We start from the raw sequence: 17,143 nt of genomic DNA, 5'->3' as shown, positions 1-17,143 counted from the left end.
CCAAATGTAAATTACAGAGATGAAAAATATATGATCTAAAATTTTTAATTCAATACATAATAGCAAATGAGACACTGCCAAAGAAAAGAATAATGAACCTGAAGACAGAAAAATAGAAACTATTTAAAATGAAGCACAGATATAAAAAAGAGAAAAAAAACTGAACAGCCTCAGTGTCCTATGACACAATATCAAGTGGTTGGACATATAGGTGACTGGAGAAGGAGAGAAGAAACAGGGGGCAGGCGACGGGTGGCAGGAAGGAGGAGTACAGAAAAAATATCTGAAGAATAGTAAATGAAAATTTTCCAAATTTGATGAAAATTATAAACTCACAAACTAAGTAGCCTCAACATATCCCAAACAAAACACAAAGAAAGCCATGCCAAGACACATCAAATTTCTAAAAAGTGATAAAATGACAACTAACACAACATGTAATACTAAACTAAATCTTTTTCTTATAAATGACAGTTCTGAGCCAAGTGGAGAATTTAAATGGGGGTCTAAGGACTGGATGGTAGTAATCTAACAAGCTTAATTTTCTGATTCTGATGGTTGTACTACAGTTGTACAGGAGAATGCTCCTGTTTGCACAAAATACACACTGCAGTATTTGGGGAATTGGGGGCACCAGGGCAACTTACTCTCAAAAGCTTCAAAGAAAAAAGTACTATACTGCTACTTTTCTACAAGTTTGTGATTGTTTTACAATAAATTTTTTAAAAGAGAGAGTGTTCATGTTCTGTGATTTGAACAAACCAACCATAAAAGAACATTTATAAGACAAAGAGGGAAATTGGAACATCAACTACATATTTGATAATATTAAGAAACTACTGTAAATTATTTCAAATATGGTAGTCACATTATGTCTATTTTAAAAAAGAGTCATCTTTTAGAGATATATACTGAAATAATTACTGACAAAATAATATATGTCTTGTACTTGCTTCAAAACAACTCAGTGGGGGCAGTAGAGATGAAACAAGATCAGCCATGATTAACACTGTATTAACAAATTGCTGAGGCTGGTTAATGGGTACGTGGGCATTCACTATCCTCTCTATACCTATTTTTTTTTTTTTTTTAGATTCTCCATAATTTGAAAAGGTGGGGGGGGGGGGTACTTATAGGCTACAGAATGAGACAGATATGGGTCAAATTCTGGCTCTGCCACACTAGCTGTGTGACCTTGGGGAAGTTATTCCTACTTCTCTGAGTCTCCTTTCTTCATCTACAAAAGTGAGGTAATAACAGCACTACCCCCAAGGACTGTGGTGGGACTCAACGTGCTGATGACTGTAAAGTACACAGTTTCTGGCACATAGTAAATGCTCAGTATACAGACGTTATCATCTTCTCTGACACTGAATACAGCAACCCGGTGTTTTAAGCTGGCCATGGGACTTCCCTGGTGGTCCAGTGCTCAAGACTCCACATTTCCACTGCAAGGGGCACAGGTTCGATCCCTGGTTGGGGAACTAAGATCCCACATGCTGCCCAGCGCAGCCAAAATAAATAAATGAACTGGCCATGACTGGAGGAAAGAAAGTCTCCCCTAAGAAAAAGTGAAGGAGGGAGAAGGGGAAGATGTAGGGAGGGAGAGGGGGAAGATGGCAGAAGAGTAAGACGCGGAGATCACCTTCCTCCCCACAGATACATCAGAAATACATCTATACGTGGAACAACAACTACAGAACACCTACTGAACGCTGGCAGAAGACCTCAGACCGCCCAAAAGGCAAGAAACTCCTCACGTACCTGGGTAGAGCAAAAGAAAAAAGAATAAACAGAGACAAAAGAATAGGGACGGGACCTGCACCAGTGAGAGGGAGCCGTGAAGGAGGAAAGGTTTCCACACACTAGAAGCCCCTTAGCGGGCGGAGACTGCAGGTGGCGGAGGGGGGAAGCTTCGGAGCCGCGGAAGAGAGCGCAGCAACAAGGGTGCAGAGGGCAAAACAGAGAGATTTCCGCACAGGGGATCGGTGCCAACCAGCACTCACCAGCCCGAGAGGCTTGTTGGCTCACCCGCCGGGGCGGGCGGGGCTGGGAGCTGAGGCTCGGGCTTCCGTCGGAGCGTGAACACAGCCTGAAGGGGTTAGTGCACCACGGCTACCCGGGAGGGAGTCCGGGAAAAAGTCTGGACCTGCCGAAGAGGCAAGAGACTTTTTCTTCCCTCTTTGTTTCCTGGTGCGCGAGGAGAGGGGATTAAGAGCGCTGCTTAAAGGAGCTCCAGAGATGAGCGCGAGCCGTGGATAACAGTGCGGACCCCAGAGACGAGCATGAGACGCTAAGGCTGCTGCTGCCGCCACAAAGAAGCCTGTGTGCGAGCACAGGTCACTCTCCACATCTCGCTTCCGGGGAGCCTGTGCAGCCCGCCACTGCCAGGGTCCCGGGATCCAGGGACAACTTCCCCCGGGAGAATGCACGGCGCGCCTCAGGCTGGTGCAACGTCACGCCGGCCTCTGCCACCGCAGGCTCGCCCCGCACTCCGTACCCCTCCTTCCCCCCCAGCCTGAGTGAGCCAGAGCCCCCGAATCAGCGGCTCCTTTAACCGCGTCTGGTCTGAGCGAAGAACAGACGCCCTCCGGCGACCTACATGCAGAGGCAGGGACAAATCCAAACCTGAACCCCGGGAGCTGTGAGAACAAAGAAGAGAAAGGGAAATCTCTCCCAGCAGCCTCAGGAGCAGCGGATTAAATCTCCACAATCAACTTGATGTACCCTGCATCTGTGGAATACCTGAATAGACAACGAATCATCCCAAATGGAGGAGGTGGACTTTGAGAGCAAGATTTATTATTTTTTCCCCTTTTCCTCTTTTTGTGAGTGTGTATGTGTATGCTTCTGTGTGAGACTTTGTCTGTATAGCTTTGCTTTCACCATTTGTCCTAGGGTTCTATCCATCTGTTTTTGTTTTTACTTTTAAAAAAATTTTTTTCTTATTATTTTTTATCTTAATAACTATTTTATTTTACCTTACTTTATTTTATTTTATCTCCCTTCCTTCCTCCTTCCCTCCCTACCTTCCTCCCTTCCTCCCTCCCTCCCTCCCTTCCTCCCTCCCTCCCTCCCTTCCTTCCTTTCTTTCTTTCTTTCTACTTTTTCTCCCCTTTATTCTGAGCTGTGTGGATGAAAGGCTTTTGGTGCTGCAGCCAGGAGTCAGTGCTGTGCCTCTGAGGTGGGAGAGCCAACTTCAGGACACCGGTCCACAAGAGACCTCCCAGCTCCACGTAATATCAAACGGCAAAAATCTCCCAGAGATCTCCATCTCAACACCAACACCCAGCTTCACTCAACGACCAGCAAGCTACAGTGCTGGACAACCTATGCCAAACAACTAGCAAGACAGGAACACAACCCCACCCATTGCAGAGAGGCTGCCTAAAATCATAATAAGTCCACAGACACCCCAAAACACACCACCAGACGTGGACCTGCCCACCAGAAAGACAAGATCCAGCCTCATCCACCAGAACACAGGCACTAGTCCCCTCCACCAGGAAGCCTACACAACCCACTGAACCTCCTTTAGCCACTGGGGACAGACACCAAAAACAACGGAAACTACGAACCTGCAGCCTGCAAAAAGGAGACCCCAAACACAGTAAGATAAGCAAAATGAGAAGACAGAAAAACACACAGCAGATGAAGGAGCAAGATAAAAACCCACCAGACCTAACAAATGAAGAGGAAATAGGCAGTCTACCTGAAAAGGAATTCAGAATAATGATAGTAAAGATGATCCAAAATCTTGGAAATAGAATAGAGAAAATACAAGAAACATTTAACAATGACCTAGAAGAACTAAAGATGAAACAAGCAATGATGAACAACACAATAAATGAAATTAAAAATACTCAAGAAGGGATCAATAGCAGAATAACTGAGGCAGAAGAACGGATAAGTGACCTGGAAGATAAAATAGTGGAAATAACTACTGCAGAGCAGAATAAAGAAAAAAGAATGAAAAGAACTGAGGACAGTCTCAGAGACCTCTGGGACAACATTAAATGCACCAACATTCGAATTATAGGGGTTCCAGAAGAAGAAGAGAAAAAGAAAGGGACTGAGAAAATATTTGAAGAGATTATAGTTGAAAACTTCCCTAGTATCAGAAAGGAAATAGTTAATCAAGTCCAGGAAGCACAGAGAGTCCCATACAGGATAAATCCAAGGAGAAACACGCCAAGACACATATTAATCAAACTGTCAAAAGTTAAATACAAAGAAAACATATTAAAAGCAGCAAGGGAAAAACAACAAATAACACACAAGGGAATCCCCATGAGGTTAACAGCTGATCTTTCAGCAGAAACTCTGCAAGCCAGAAGGGACTGGCAGGACATATTTAAAGTGATGAAGGAGAAAAACCTACAACAAGATTACTCTACCCACCAAGGATCTCATTCAGATTTGATGGAAAGGTTAAAACCTTTACAGACAAGCAAAAGCTGAGAGAGTTCAGCACCACCACACCAGCTTTACAACAAAGGCTAAAGGATCTTCTCTAGGCAAGAAACACAAGAGAAGGAAAAGACCTATAATAACAAACCCAAAACAATTAAGAAAATGGGAATAGGAACATACATATCGATAACTACCTTAAATGTAAATGGATTAAATGCTCCCACCAAAAGACAGAGACTGGCTGAATGGATACAAAAACAAGACCCATATATATGCTGTCTACAAGAGACCCACTTCAGACCTAGAGACACATACAGACTGAAAGTGAGTGGATGGATAAAGATATTCCATGCAAATGGAAACCAAAAGAAAGCTGGAGTAGCAATTCTCATATCAGACAAAATAGACTTTAAAATAAAGACTATTAGAAGACACAAAGAAGGACACTACATAATGATCAAGGGATCAATCCAAGAAGAAGATATAACAACTGTAAATATTTATGCACCCAACATAGGAGCACCTCAATACATAAGGCAAATACTAACAGCCATAAAACGGGAAATCGACAGTAACACATTCATAGTAGGGGACTTTAACACGCCACTTTCACCAATGGACAGATCATCCAAAATGAAAATAGATTAAGGAAACACAAGCTTTAAATGATACATTAAACAATATGGACTTAATTGATATTTATAGGACATTCCATCCAAAAACAACAGAATACACATTTTTCTCAAGTGCTCATGGAACATTCTCCAGGATAGATCATACCTTGGGTCACAAATCAAGCCTTGGTAAATTTAAGAAAATTGAAATTGTATCAAGTATCTTTTCTGACCACACGCTAGATATCAATTACAGGAAAAGATCTGTAAAAAATACAAACACATGGAGGCTAAACAATACACTATTTAATAACAAAGTGATCACTGAAGAAATCAAAGAGGAAATCAAAAAATACCTAGAAACAAATAACAATGGAGACATGATGACCCAAAACCTATAGGATGCAGCAAAAGCAGTTCTAAGAGTAAAGTTTATAGCCATACAATCCTACCTTAAGAAACAGGAAACATCTCGAATAAACAACCTAACCTTGCACCTAAAGCAATTAGAGAAAGAAGAACAAAAAAAACCCAAAGTTAGCAGAAAGAAAGAAATCATAAAGATCAGATCAGAAACAAATAAAAAAGAAGTGAAGGAAAAGATAGCAAAGATCAATAAAACTAAAAGCTGGTTCTTTGAGAAGATAAACAAAATTGATAAACCATTAGCCAGACTCATCAAGAAAAAAAGGGAGAAGACTCAAATCAATAGAATTAGAAATGAAAAAGAAGTAACAACTGACACTGCAGAAATACAAAAGATCATGAGAGGTTACTACAAGCAACTCTATGCCAATAAAATGGACAACCTGGAAGAAATGGACAAATTCTTAGAAATGCACAACCTGCCAAGACTGAATCAGGAAGAAATAGAAAATATGAACAGACCAATCATAAGCATTGAAATTGAAACTGTGATTAAAAATCTTCCAACAAACAAAAGCCCAGGACCAGACGGCTTCACAGATGAATTCTATCAAACATTTAGAGAAGAGCTAACACCTATCCTTCGCAAACTCTTCCAAAATATAGCAGAGGGAGGAACACTCCCAAACTCATTCTACGAGGCCACCATCACCCTGACACCAAAACCAGACAAGGATGTCACAAAGAAAGAAAACCACAGGCCAATATCACTGATGAACATAGATGCAAAAATCCTCTCAACAAAATACTAGCAAACAGAATGCAACAACACATTAAAAGGATCATACACCATGATCAAGTGGGGTTTATTCCAGGAATGCAAGGATTCTTCAATATACGCACATCAATCAATATGATACACCATATTAACAAACTGAAGGAGAAAAACCATATGGTCATCTCAATAGATGCAGAGAAAGCTTTCAACAAAATTCAACACCTATTTATGATAAAAACCCTGCAGAAAGCAGGCATAGAGGGAACTTTCCTCAACGTAATAAAGGCCATATATGACAAACCCACAGCCAACATCATCCTCAATGGTGAAAAACTGAAAGCATTTCCACTAAGATCAGGAACAAGGCAAGGTTGCCCACTCTCACCACTATTATTCAACACAGCTTTGGAAGTTTTAGCCACAGCAATCAGAGAAGAAAAGGAAATAAAAGGAATCCAAATCAGAAAAGAAGAAGTAAAGCTGTCACTGTTCGCAGATGACATGATACTATACATAGAGAATCCTAAAGACGCTACCAGAAAACTACTAGAGCTAATCAATGAATTTGATAGAGTAGCAGGATACAAAATTAATGCACAGAAATCTCTGGCATTCCTATACACTAATGATAAAAATGTGAAAGTGAAATCAAGAAAACACTCCCATTTACCACTGCAACAAAAAGAATAAAATATCTAGGAATAAACCTACCTAAGGAGACAAAAGACCTGTATGCAGAAAATTATAAGACACTGATGAAAGAAATTAAAGATGATACAAATAGATGGAGAGATATACCATGTTCTTGGATTGGAAGAATCAACATTGTGAAAATGACTCTACTACCTAAAGCAATCTACAGATTCAATGCAATCCCTATTCAAACTACCACTGGCATTTTTCACAGAACTAGAACAAAAAATTTCACAATTCGTATGGAAACACAAAAGACCCCGAACAGCCAAAGCAATCTTGAGAACAAAAAACGGAACTGCAGGAATCAGGCTCCCTGACTTCAGACTATGCTACAAAGCTACAGTAATCAAGACAGTATGGTACTAGCACAAAAAACAGAAATATAGATCAATGGAACAGGATAGAAAGCCCAGAGATAAACCCACACACATATGGTCATCTTATCTTTGATAAAGGAGGCAGGAATGTACAGTGGAGAAAGGAGAGCCTCTTCAATAAGTGGTGCTGGGAAAACTGGACAGGTACATGTAAAAGTATAAGATTAGATCACTCCCTAACACCATACACAAAAATAAGCTCAAAATGGATTAAAGACCTAAATGTAAGGCCAGAAACTATCAAACTCTTAGAGGAAAACATAGGCAGAACACTCTATGACATAAATCACAGCAAGATCCTTTTTGACCCACCTCCTAGAGAAATGGAAATAAAAATAAACAAATGGGACCTAATGAAACTTCAAAGCTTTTGCACAGCAAAGGAAACCATAAACAAGACCAAAAGACAACCATCAGAATGGGAGAAAATATTTGCAAATGAAGCAACTGACAAAGGATTAATCTCCAAAATTTACAAGCAGCTCATGCAGCTCAATAACAAAAAAACAAACAACCCAATCCAAAAATGGGCAGAAGACCTAAATAGACATTTCTCCAAAGAAGATATACAGACTGCCAACAAACACATGAAAGAATGCTCAACATCATTAATCATTAGAGAAATGCAAATCAAAACTACAATGAGATATCATCTTACACCCATCAGAATGGCCATCATCAAAAAATCTAGAAACAATAAATGCTGGAGAGGGTGTGGAGAAAACGGAACACTCTTGCACTGCTGGTGGGAATGTGAATTGGTACAACCACTATGGAGAACAGTATGGAGGTTCCTTAAAAAACTACAAATAGAACTACCATATGACCCAGCAATGCCACTACTGGGCATATACCCTGAGAAAACCATAATTCAAAAAGGGTCATGTACCAAAATGTTCATTGCAGCTCTATTTACAATAGCCAGGAGATGGAAACAACCTAAGTGTCCACCATCAGATGAATGGATAAAGAAGATGTGGCACATATATACAATGGAATATTACTCGGCCATAGAAAGAAACAAAATTGAGCTATTTGTAATGAGGTGGATGGACCTACAGTCTGTCATACAGAGTGAAGTAAGTCAGAAAGAGAAAGACAAATACCGCATGCTAACACATATATATGGAATTTAAGAAAGGAAAAAAAAAAAGTCATGAAGAACCTAGGGGTAAGACAGGAATAAAGACACAGAACTACTAGAGAATGGACTTGAGGATATGGGGAGGGGGAAGGGTAAGCTGTGACAAAGTGAGAGAGTCACATGGACATATATACACTACCAAATGTAAAATAGATAGCTAGTGGGAAGCAGCTGCATAGCACAGGGAGATCAGCTCGGTGCTTTGTGACCACCTAGAAGGGTGGGATAAGGAGGGTGGGAGGGAGGGAGACGCAAGAGGGAAGAGAGATGGGAACATATGTATATGTATAACTGATTCACTTTGTTATAAAGCAGAAACTAACACACCATTGTAAAGCAATTATACTCCAATAAAGATGTAAAAAGAAAAAAAAAGTGAAGATTCCAATGCTGGCCTTGAAAAATTCATTTATTCTCTAGCCCCAGGTGAGTACTGGCTTATGCTGGATATGTTTTTTTTTTTAAAAAAAAAAAAAACAAAGCCTTGTTTTGGTTCATTTAATTACCATGGGCCCTCTGTGGGGTTGATGAAGTGTTGGACAAAAATTAGTAACCTTTGAGTACTTATTCATTCAATCAAAAGACAGGTACACTATTCTGACCAGACCCTGTGTGAGGAGAGCTGGGCATATAATGACCTAATTCCTACTGGATAAAATGTGGATTACTAATAGACATGTTCATGTACAGGTCTCCAGAATCACAGTGACACCCTAAATAACAAAGCATTTATCGAGGCAAACACTTTTGAGGTATTTCACCAGCTCAGCATCACCAACCATCAGCAGCTACTAGACCAGACCACAGGAAGATTCCTAACCCAAGCTGAGGTGATCAGACTCCCTCTCCTGGAAATCTGAATTGGAGCTAAAAGACACAACTTTGGTCTGTGAAAAACTGGAACTACACCATGAAACACAGGAACTATAGGGCTGCTGTACTCTACCACACAGATGAAGAATCAGGAAAAGCTGGTCTGAGGAGGAGAGAAGAAAGTCTGAGCCTCAAGGGCTTCCCAGACTGGGTACAGTCCCTTCCAGACACCTGGCAGTATTCTTGCCTTTGGGCTCCACAAAACACTCCTGAAGTCTTATACAACACAGAATTATTTTTGGCTTAGACTGAATGGCTTGAACAAGTTTCCCCTCTGTTACTCACTACCAGAGAGTCCTAACAAACACAAATACCAAGCAATTGCTGATTTTGACACTGCCATATCCTAAGGCATGGAGCAGGACTCTCCTTTCTCAAACCTGGACTTGTGAGGAGTCACAGAAAGAGCCCTATCTCTCTCTTTCCTCTCCTCTTCAATAGCCGAAGAATGCAGCTTCACAGAAGGTTAGGTTCCCTAACTCACCCCTTATCCCATCTGTTTAGTGCTCTAAATGATGACCAGGTTCCCAAGCTTGACCACAGAAGACTACAGAACTCCAAACTTCCAAAACGCAGTACATTTCTAAGAAAGTGTGATTTTTAAAAGGACTGAAAACAAACAATAAAATTGTTTCTAAAAATACACATATAATAGTGTTTCCAAAAAGGTGGAGCAGAAATACTTTTCACTAATCCTTGCACTAAATACAAAAATATCCTTCAGGAATGAAGAAGAAATCAAAACACTCTAAGATGAAGGAAAACAAAGAGAATGTGCTGCCAGAGTGTCTAAAGGGAGTTCTCTAAGCAAAAAGTAAACAAAAAAGAAGGAACCCTGGAACAACAGGAAGAAAGAAAAACAGACATGATAACTTGCAAAGAAAATCCCAAGCAACCTACCCAAAAAACTCCTAGAACTATTTAGTTCAGCAAGATCAGAGGATACAAGATAGAAATACAAAAACCAATTATTTCTACATACTAACAGTGAACATATGGACACCCAAAATAAAAATATAGTTGCAATTACAATAGCTAAAAAAAAGAAAAAAATGGGTGTAAATCTAAGAAAACATGTACAGGATCTATATGCTAAAAACTGCTAAAAGAAATCAAAGATCTAAATAAAGGGAGATATACTGTGCTCTAAAAAACAAAACAAAATATATATATACACATACATACATACATACACACATAGCCTCACCCCCTCCACCAGCACCAGCTGGGTACAACCCACAAAGGTCTTGTTGGCTTTTGTTGCTTCTTCTCGGAAGACAGTGATAAGTTCCTCCAAACGCCTTAATTTTACCTCTTCTGGGATATCATCCTTCAGCCTGTGATATGCCCGTGTCTTCTATTAAAAAAAAAAAAAAAGAGAGATGGAGGTCACCACGGACTTGTAGAATCCGTTCTTCAAACACGGAGGCAGACATGCTCATCCAATTTGCAATTTACAGACACATGTATAGGAACACAAGCCACACCACAAGGGTTCTCTAACTCTTGGGCCTTCTAAGAGAAAAAGGTAACTATACAGTGGAGCCACGTTTTTACAAGGGTTAAATTCTAAATTTAGCACATGGAAATCATAGACTCAAAATTGTTCTTGATATTTTTATAGGATACAGACACTAAATAATTCATATACCAGGTTACTCAGCAGCAGTGTTTATAAAGACACAAGATGCAAAGCATAGTAAATGTTTATCAATAGGGAACCAGTAGGGTCTTCCCTGGTGGTGCAGTGAGTAAGACTCTGTGCTCCCAATTCAGGGGGCCCAGGTTCAATCCCTGGTCAGGGAACTAGATCCCACATGCATGTTGCAACTAAGAGTCTGCATGGTGCAACTAAGAAGTCTGCATGCTGCAACTAAAAGATCCCACATGCCACAACTGAAGATCCCAGGTGCCGCAACTAAGACCCAGTGCAGCCAAATAAATAAATAAATTTTTTTAAATTTATTTTAAAAAATAGGTAACCAGTAAAACAAATAATGGTTTATCTACACAATGGAATATTACCCAGTTGTGACAAAGAATGAGATAGCTATGTATACAGATATGATTGCTCTCCAAAATATACTCTGAACAGAAATAAGCAAGGCACAGATCAACATGTATAATAACTTTGATGTAGAAAGTATACAAATAAATATATTTATAAATACATGAAATGTCTCTGGAAGGTTAAAGAAGTAGTTGCTAAAAGCAGTTGCCTTCAGGGAAGGAACTGAAAAACTAGGCAACCCAGGAAGAAAAAACAACTGCTTTGCACTGCATACTATTTTGACCTTTTGAATTTTATACCACACTCAGGTTTTACCCAGTCAAAAAAAAAAAAGAAAAGAAAATGTATCCTTGAAAACCTTTTAAATCATCCAAAATCATAGTGTACATACATGTTTATATATATAAACACACACACTTTATATATATCTTTAGGTACGCAGCTCATAATGGAGTTGGAGAACCACCGAGCTAGACAAAAGTGGAAAGTCTATACACCAAAGTCTAGACATTCAAACCAATCTGCCTTTAAGAGAACTACCACATCCAGAGGGAAATGAAGAATGGGTAGAGAATTCTAAAACAGAATTCTCTTACAGGATTTACTCTATTCTGTCTTATTAACAACTAACCTCTACTGTGCACTTAACTATTATAAAACACTATTTTAAGTGCTTTATATATATTATCTTAAATCTCAAAATAACCTGATGAGGTTGGTATTTATGTTATCCCTTTTCACAGATGAAGAAAGCAAAAACTTTTCCCAAGGTCACACATTATTAAATGGGAAAGGCACAACGTGAGTGCTTGTTCTCATCCACTATGCTACTTGATTAAGCCTCTAGGACCTTAACCCTAATCTAGGAATTAGACTCCAAGTAAACACTCATATTCAATGCCCATAGGATATGCTTCCACCTCACACTGAAAACTCACTTCCCAACTCTAGCATTAAAAAGAATTTCTCGGGCTTCCCTGGTGGCGCAGTGGTTGAGAGTCCGCCTGCCGATGCAGGGGACACGGGTTCGTGCCCCGGTCTGGGAAGATCCCACATGCCGCGGAGCGGCTGGGCCCATGAGCCATGGCCACTGAGCCTGCGCGTCCGGAGCCTGTGCTCCGCAACGGGAGAGGCCACAACAGTGAGAGGTCCGCGTACCGAGAAAGAAAAAAAAAAAAGGCTGAGGATGGCTAGGAGGGCAACAAAGAGCCTCTGTAAAACAAATCACATCTGTTGGCCAAAAAAGAAGTTCTGCATATTAATAAAAGATTTTCGGTTTCTTTTAAAGAGAACAGTGCCCCTCCCTCCACTTTCAAATTCTGAACAACCTAAACATAATTTTAAATATTCTAATGAAGAGGAATACTAGCACAATTGTTTTTCATCTCAAGTTGCTGAACTGTATAAAAGGGTAGACAGGTTTATTAGAAAAAATAAAGAAATGAATGGTAAGATCCTTGTGGTTTCTCAAGGACAGCCTCGCTGCCACTTTCTTTTCTTCCCAGCTGTCCACAATCGACCAGAAACTGGTCGGGAATTATGTCAGTCTCAGCATAGAAGTAGCTCCTCCCCCAGCCCAGGGCTCACCTGTCTCATGCTATAGGCAAAGAGGAAGCCCATGTTGTACTGAACTTCCTGAAGCAAAGACACTGTCTGGAGGTGATCTTCCTCCGTCTCACCACAAAAGCCAGCAATGAAATCGCTGCTGAGGCTCACACCTGTGATACACAACAAAAGACAGCATGTCACTGCTGCTTACCTTCAAGAGAAGCCTTTGGTACCTGTGGATTACGGAGGGAAGGATAGAGACTGTAAGGCCTTCCCTGGAGCTAGCCAACCCGTGTGCAAGTAAAACGGAACAGTTATTATAGAGCAAGGAGGTAAAGGCCTGCTCATCAACAAGGTTCCCATGCCAGAGCCTGGCTTCTCAGTCTACATTCCCCTCAGTGCTAGAAAAGATATTTTTCACTACAAATATTGGATTTAGGGACACAGTAGGAGTCCGTATTTTCAAATTTGTCCTGCTTTAACTTTTTTTTAATTTAATTTTTATCTTATATTGGGGTATATTTGATTTACAATGTTGTGTCAGTTTCAGGTGCACAGCAAAGTGATTCAGTTTTACACATACATATATCCATTCTTTTTCAGATTCTTTTCCCATATATTTAGGTTATTACAGAATATTGAGTAGAGTTCCCTGTGCTATACAGTAGGTCCTTGTTGATTATCTATTTTATGAATTCCACTTATAATTGACATCATATGTTATTTGTCTTTGTCTGACTTACTGCACTTAGTATGATAAACTCTTGGTCCATCCACAGTGCTGCAAATGGCATTATTTCATTCTTTTTTATGGCTGAGTAATATTCCATTGTATATATGTACCACACCTTCTTTATCCATTCCTGTCGATGGACATTTAGGTTCCTTCCATGTCTTGGATACTGTAAATAATGCTGCAATGAACACTGGGGTGCATGCATCTTTTTGAATTATGGTTTTCTTGGGATATATGCCCAGGAGTAAGATTACTGGATCATATGGAAGCTCTATATATAGTTTTTTAAGGAACATCCAAACTGGTTGTACCAATATGGAGGTTGTCTCCGTAGTGGTTGTCTCCATATGGCTGTCTCCACAGTAGCTGTACCAATTTACATTATCATCAACAGTGTAGGAGGGCTCCCTTTTCTCCACACTCTCTCCAGCATTTATTGTCGGAAGATTTTTTGATGATGGCCTTTCTGACCAGTGTAAGGTGATACCTTATTGTAGTTTTGATTTGCATTTCTCTGACAATTAGCAATGTTGAGCAGCTTTTCATGTGCTCTTTGGCCATCTGTATGTCTTCTATGGAGAAATGTCTATTTAAGTCTTCTGCCCATTTTTGGATTGGGCTGTTTGTTTTTTGATACTAAGCTGCATGAGCTGTTTGTCTATCTTGGAGATTAATCCCTTGTCGGTTGCTTTGTTTGCAAATATTTTCTCCCATTCTGTGGCTTGTCTTTTCGTTTACGGTTTCCTTTGCTGTACAAAAGCTTTTTAAGTTGAATTAGCTCCCATTTGTTTATTTTTATCTTCATTACTTTAGGAAGTGGATCCAAAAAAGATATTGCTGCAGGAATTCCCTGGTGGTCCAGTGGTTAGGACTTGGCGCTTTCACTGCCATAGCCTGGGTTCAATCCTTGGTTGGGGAACTAAGATCTCTCAAGCCATGTGGCATGGCCAAAAAAAAGATACTGCTGCCATGTATGTCAAAGAGTGCCCTGCCTATGTTTTCCTCTAAAAGTTTTATAGTATCCAGTCTTACATTTGGGTCTTTAATTCATTTTGAGTTTATTTTTGTGTATGGTGTTAGAGAATGTTCTAATTTCATTATTTTACATGTAGCTGTCCAGTTTTCCCAGCATCACTTACTGAAGAAACTGTCTTTTCTCCACTGTATATTCTTACCTCCTTTGTCATAGATTAATTGACCATAGATGTGTGCATTTATTTCTGGGCTTTCTATCCTGTTCCAATGATCTATATTTCTGTTTTTGTGCCAGTACCATACTGTTTTGATGACTGTAAGTTTGTAGTATAGTCTGAAGTCAGGGAGCTTGATTCCTCCAGCTCCATTTTTCTTTCTCAGGATTGCTTTGGCTATTCGGCATCTTTTATGTTTCCATATAAATTTTAAAATTGCTTGTTCTAGTTCAGAGAAAAACGCCATTGGTAATTTGATAGGGATTGCACTGAATCTGTAGATTGCCTTGGGTAGTATAATCATTTTGACAATATTGATTCTTCCAATCCAAGAACGCGGTATATCTTTCCATCTGTTTGTGTCATCTTCAATTTCTTTGATCTTATAGTTTCTTAACTTTCATCTTATAGTGTTTTATAGTTTTCAGAGTACAGGTCTTTTGCCCCTTAGGTAGGTTTATTTCTAGGTATTTTATTCTTTTTGATGCAATGGTAAATGGGATTGTTTAATTTCTCTTTCTGATCTTTTGTTGCTAGTGTATAGAAATGCAACAGATTTCTGTACATTAATTTTGTACCCAGCAACTTTACCACATTCATTGATGAGCTCTAGTAGTTTTCTGGTAGCATCTTTAGGATTTTCTGTGTATAGCATCATGTCATCTGCAAACAGTAACAGTTTTACTTCTTCTTTTCCAATCTGGATTCCTTTTATCTCTTTTTCTTCTCTGATTGCCATGGCTAGGACTTCCAAAACTATGCTGAATAAAAGTGTCTTGTTCCTTGGGGTTCCCTGGTGGCGCAGTGGCTGAGAGTCCGCCTGCCGATGCAGGGGACACAGGTTCATGCCCCGGTCTGGGAAGATCCCACATGCCGCCGAGCGGCTGGGCCCATGATCCATGGCCGCTGAGCCTGTGCGTCCGGAGCCTGTGCTCCACAACAGAAGAGGCCACAACAGTGAGAGGCTCGCGTACCACAAAAAAAAAAAAAAAAAAAAAAAAAGTGTCTTGTTCCTGATCTTAGAGGAAATGCTTTCAGCTTTTCACCCTTAAGTATGATGTTAGCTGTGGGTTTGTCATATATAGCCTTTATTATGTTGTTAGGTTCCCTCTATGCCCACTTTCTGGAGAGCTTTTATCACAAATGGGTGTAGAATTTTGTCAAAAGCTTTTTCTGCATCTACTGAAATGATCACATGGTTTGTACTCTTCAGTTTCTTTTTTTTTTTTTGCGGTACGCGGGCCTCTCACTGTTGTGGCCTCTCCCGTTGCGGAGCACAGGCTCCGGACGCGCAGGCTCAGTGGCCATGGCTCACAAGGCCAGCCGCTCCGCAGCACGTGGGATCTTCCCAGACTGGGGCACGAACCCGTGTCCCCTGCATCGGCAGGCGGACTCTCAACCACTGCGCCACCAGGGAAGCCCCTACTCTTCAGTTTCTTAATGTGGTATATCACACTGATTTGTGGATATTGAAAAAAATCCTTACATCCCTAGGATAAATCCCACTTGATCATGGTATATGATCCTTTCAATGTACTGTTGGATTCAGTTTGCTAGTATTTTGTTGAGGATTTTTGCGTCTATGTTCATCAGTGATATTGGCGTGTAATTTTCTTTTTGTGGTATCTTTGGTTTTGGAATCAGGGTGATGGTGGCCTCACAAAATGAGTTTGGGAGTGTTCCTTCCTCTGCAATTTTTTGGAATAGTTTCAGAAGGATAAAAAGGATAAGTGTTAACTCTTCTCTAAATGTTTGACAGAATTTGCCTGTGAAGCCAGCTGGTCCTGGATTTTTGTTTGTTGGAAGTTTGGGGGGTGGGTTTGTCTGTCTGTCTATCTATCTATCTATTTATTTATTGCTGCGTTGGGTCTTCGTTGTTGTGTGCAGGCTTTCTCCAGTTGTGGCAAGCAGGGGCTACTCTTCGTTGCAGTGTGCAGGCTTCTCACTGCAGTGCCCTCTCCCGTTGTGGAGCATAGGCTCTAGGCACATGGGCTTCAGCAGTTGTGGCACATGGGCTCTAGAGCACAGGCTCAGTAGATGTGGCACACGGGCTTAGTTGCTCCAGGGCATGTGGGATCTTCCCGGACCAGGGCTCAAAGCTCCATCCCCTGCTTTGGCATGTGGATTCTTAACCACTGTGCCACCAGGGAAGTCCCTTGTTGGAAGTTTTTTAATCACAGTTCAATTTCAGTACTTGCAATTGGTCTGTTCATATTTTACTTCTTCCTGGTTCAGACTTGGAAGATTTTACCTTTCTAAGAACTCATCCATTTCTTCTAGGTTGTCCATTTTATTGCCATATAGTTGCTTGTAGTAGTCTCTTATGATCCTTTGTATTTCTGTGGTATCAGCTGTAACTTCTTCATTTTCATTTCTTTTTTTTTGGCTGTGCCACAT

General features: G+C 40.3%; 1 protein-coding gene across 3 annotated transcripts in view; it reads right to left on the bottom strand.

Annotated features, from left to right (window-relative positions):
• Positions 1-17,143, bottom strand: part of CDK5RAP1 (CDK5 regulatory subunit associated protein 1) — a 45,651-nt gene that overhangs the window by 8,528 nt on the left and 19,980 nt on the right. For all 3 annotated transcript variants that reach the window (XM_060031055.2, XM_069541479.1, XM_069541480.1), the window contains 2 exons: positions 12,860-12,990; positions 10,469-10,618 (listed from right to left, as the gene is read on the bottom strand). In XM_060031055.2, the coding sequence (XP_059887038.2) occupies positions 10,469-10,618; positions 12,860-12,990 (281 nt within the window). The remainder of the gene's footprint in view (positions 1-10,468; positions 10,619-12,859; positions 12,991-17,143) is intronic.

The sequence above is a fragment of the Delphinus delphis genome, chromosome 15, assembly GCF_949987515.2.
Source record: "Delphinus delphis chromosome 15, mDelDel1.2, whole genome shotgun sequence".
Lineage (NCBI taxonomy): Eukaryota > Metazoa > Chordata > Mammalia > Artiodactyla > Delphinidae > Delphinus > Delphinus delphis.
This window is presented reverse-complemented; position numbering and strand designations above follow the sequence as displayed.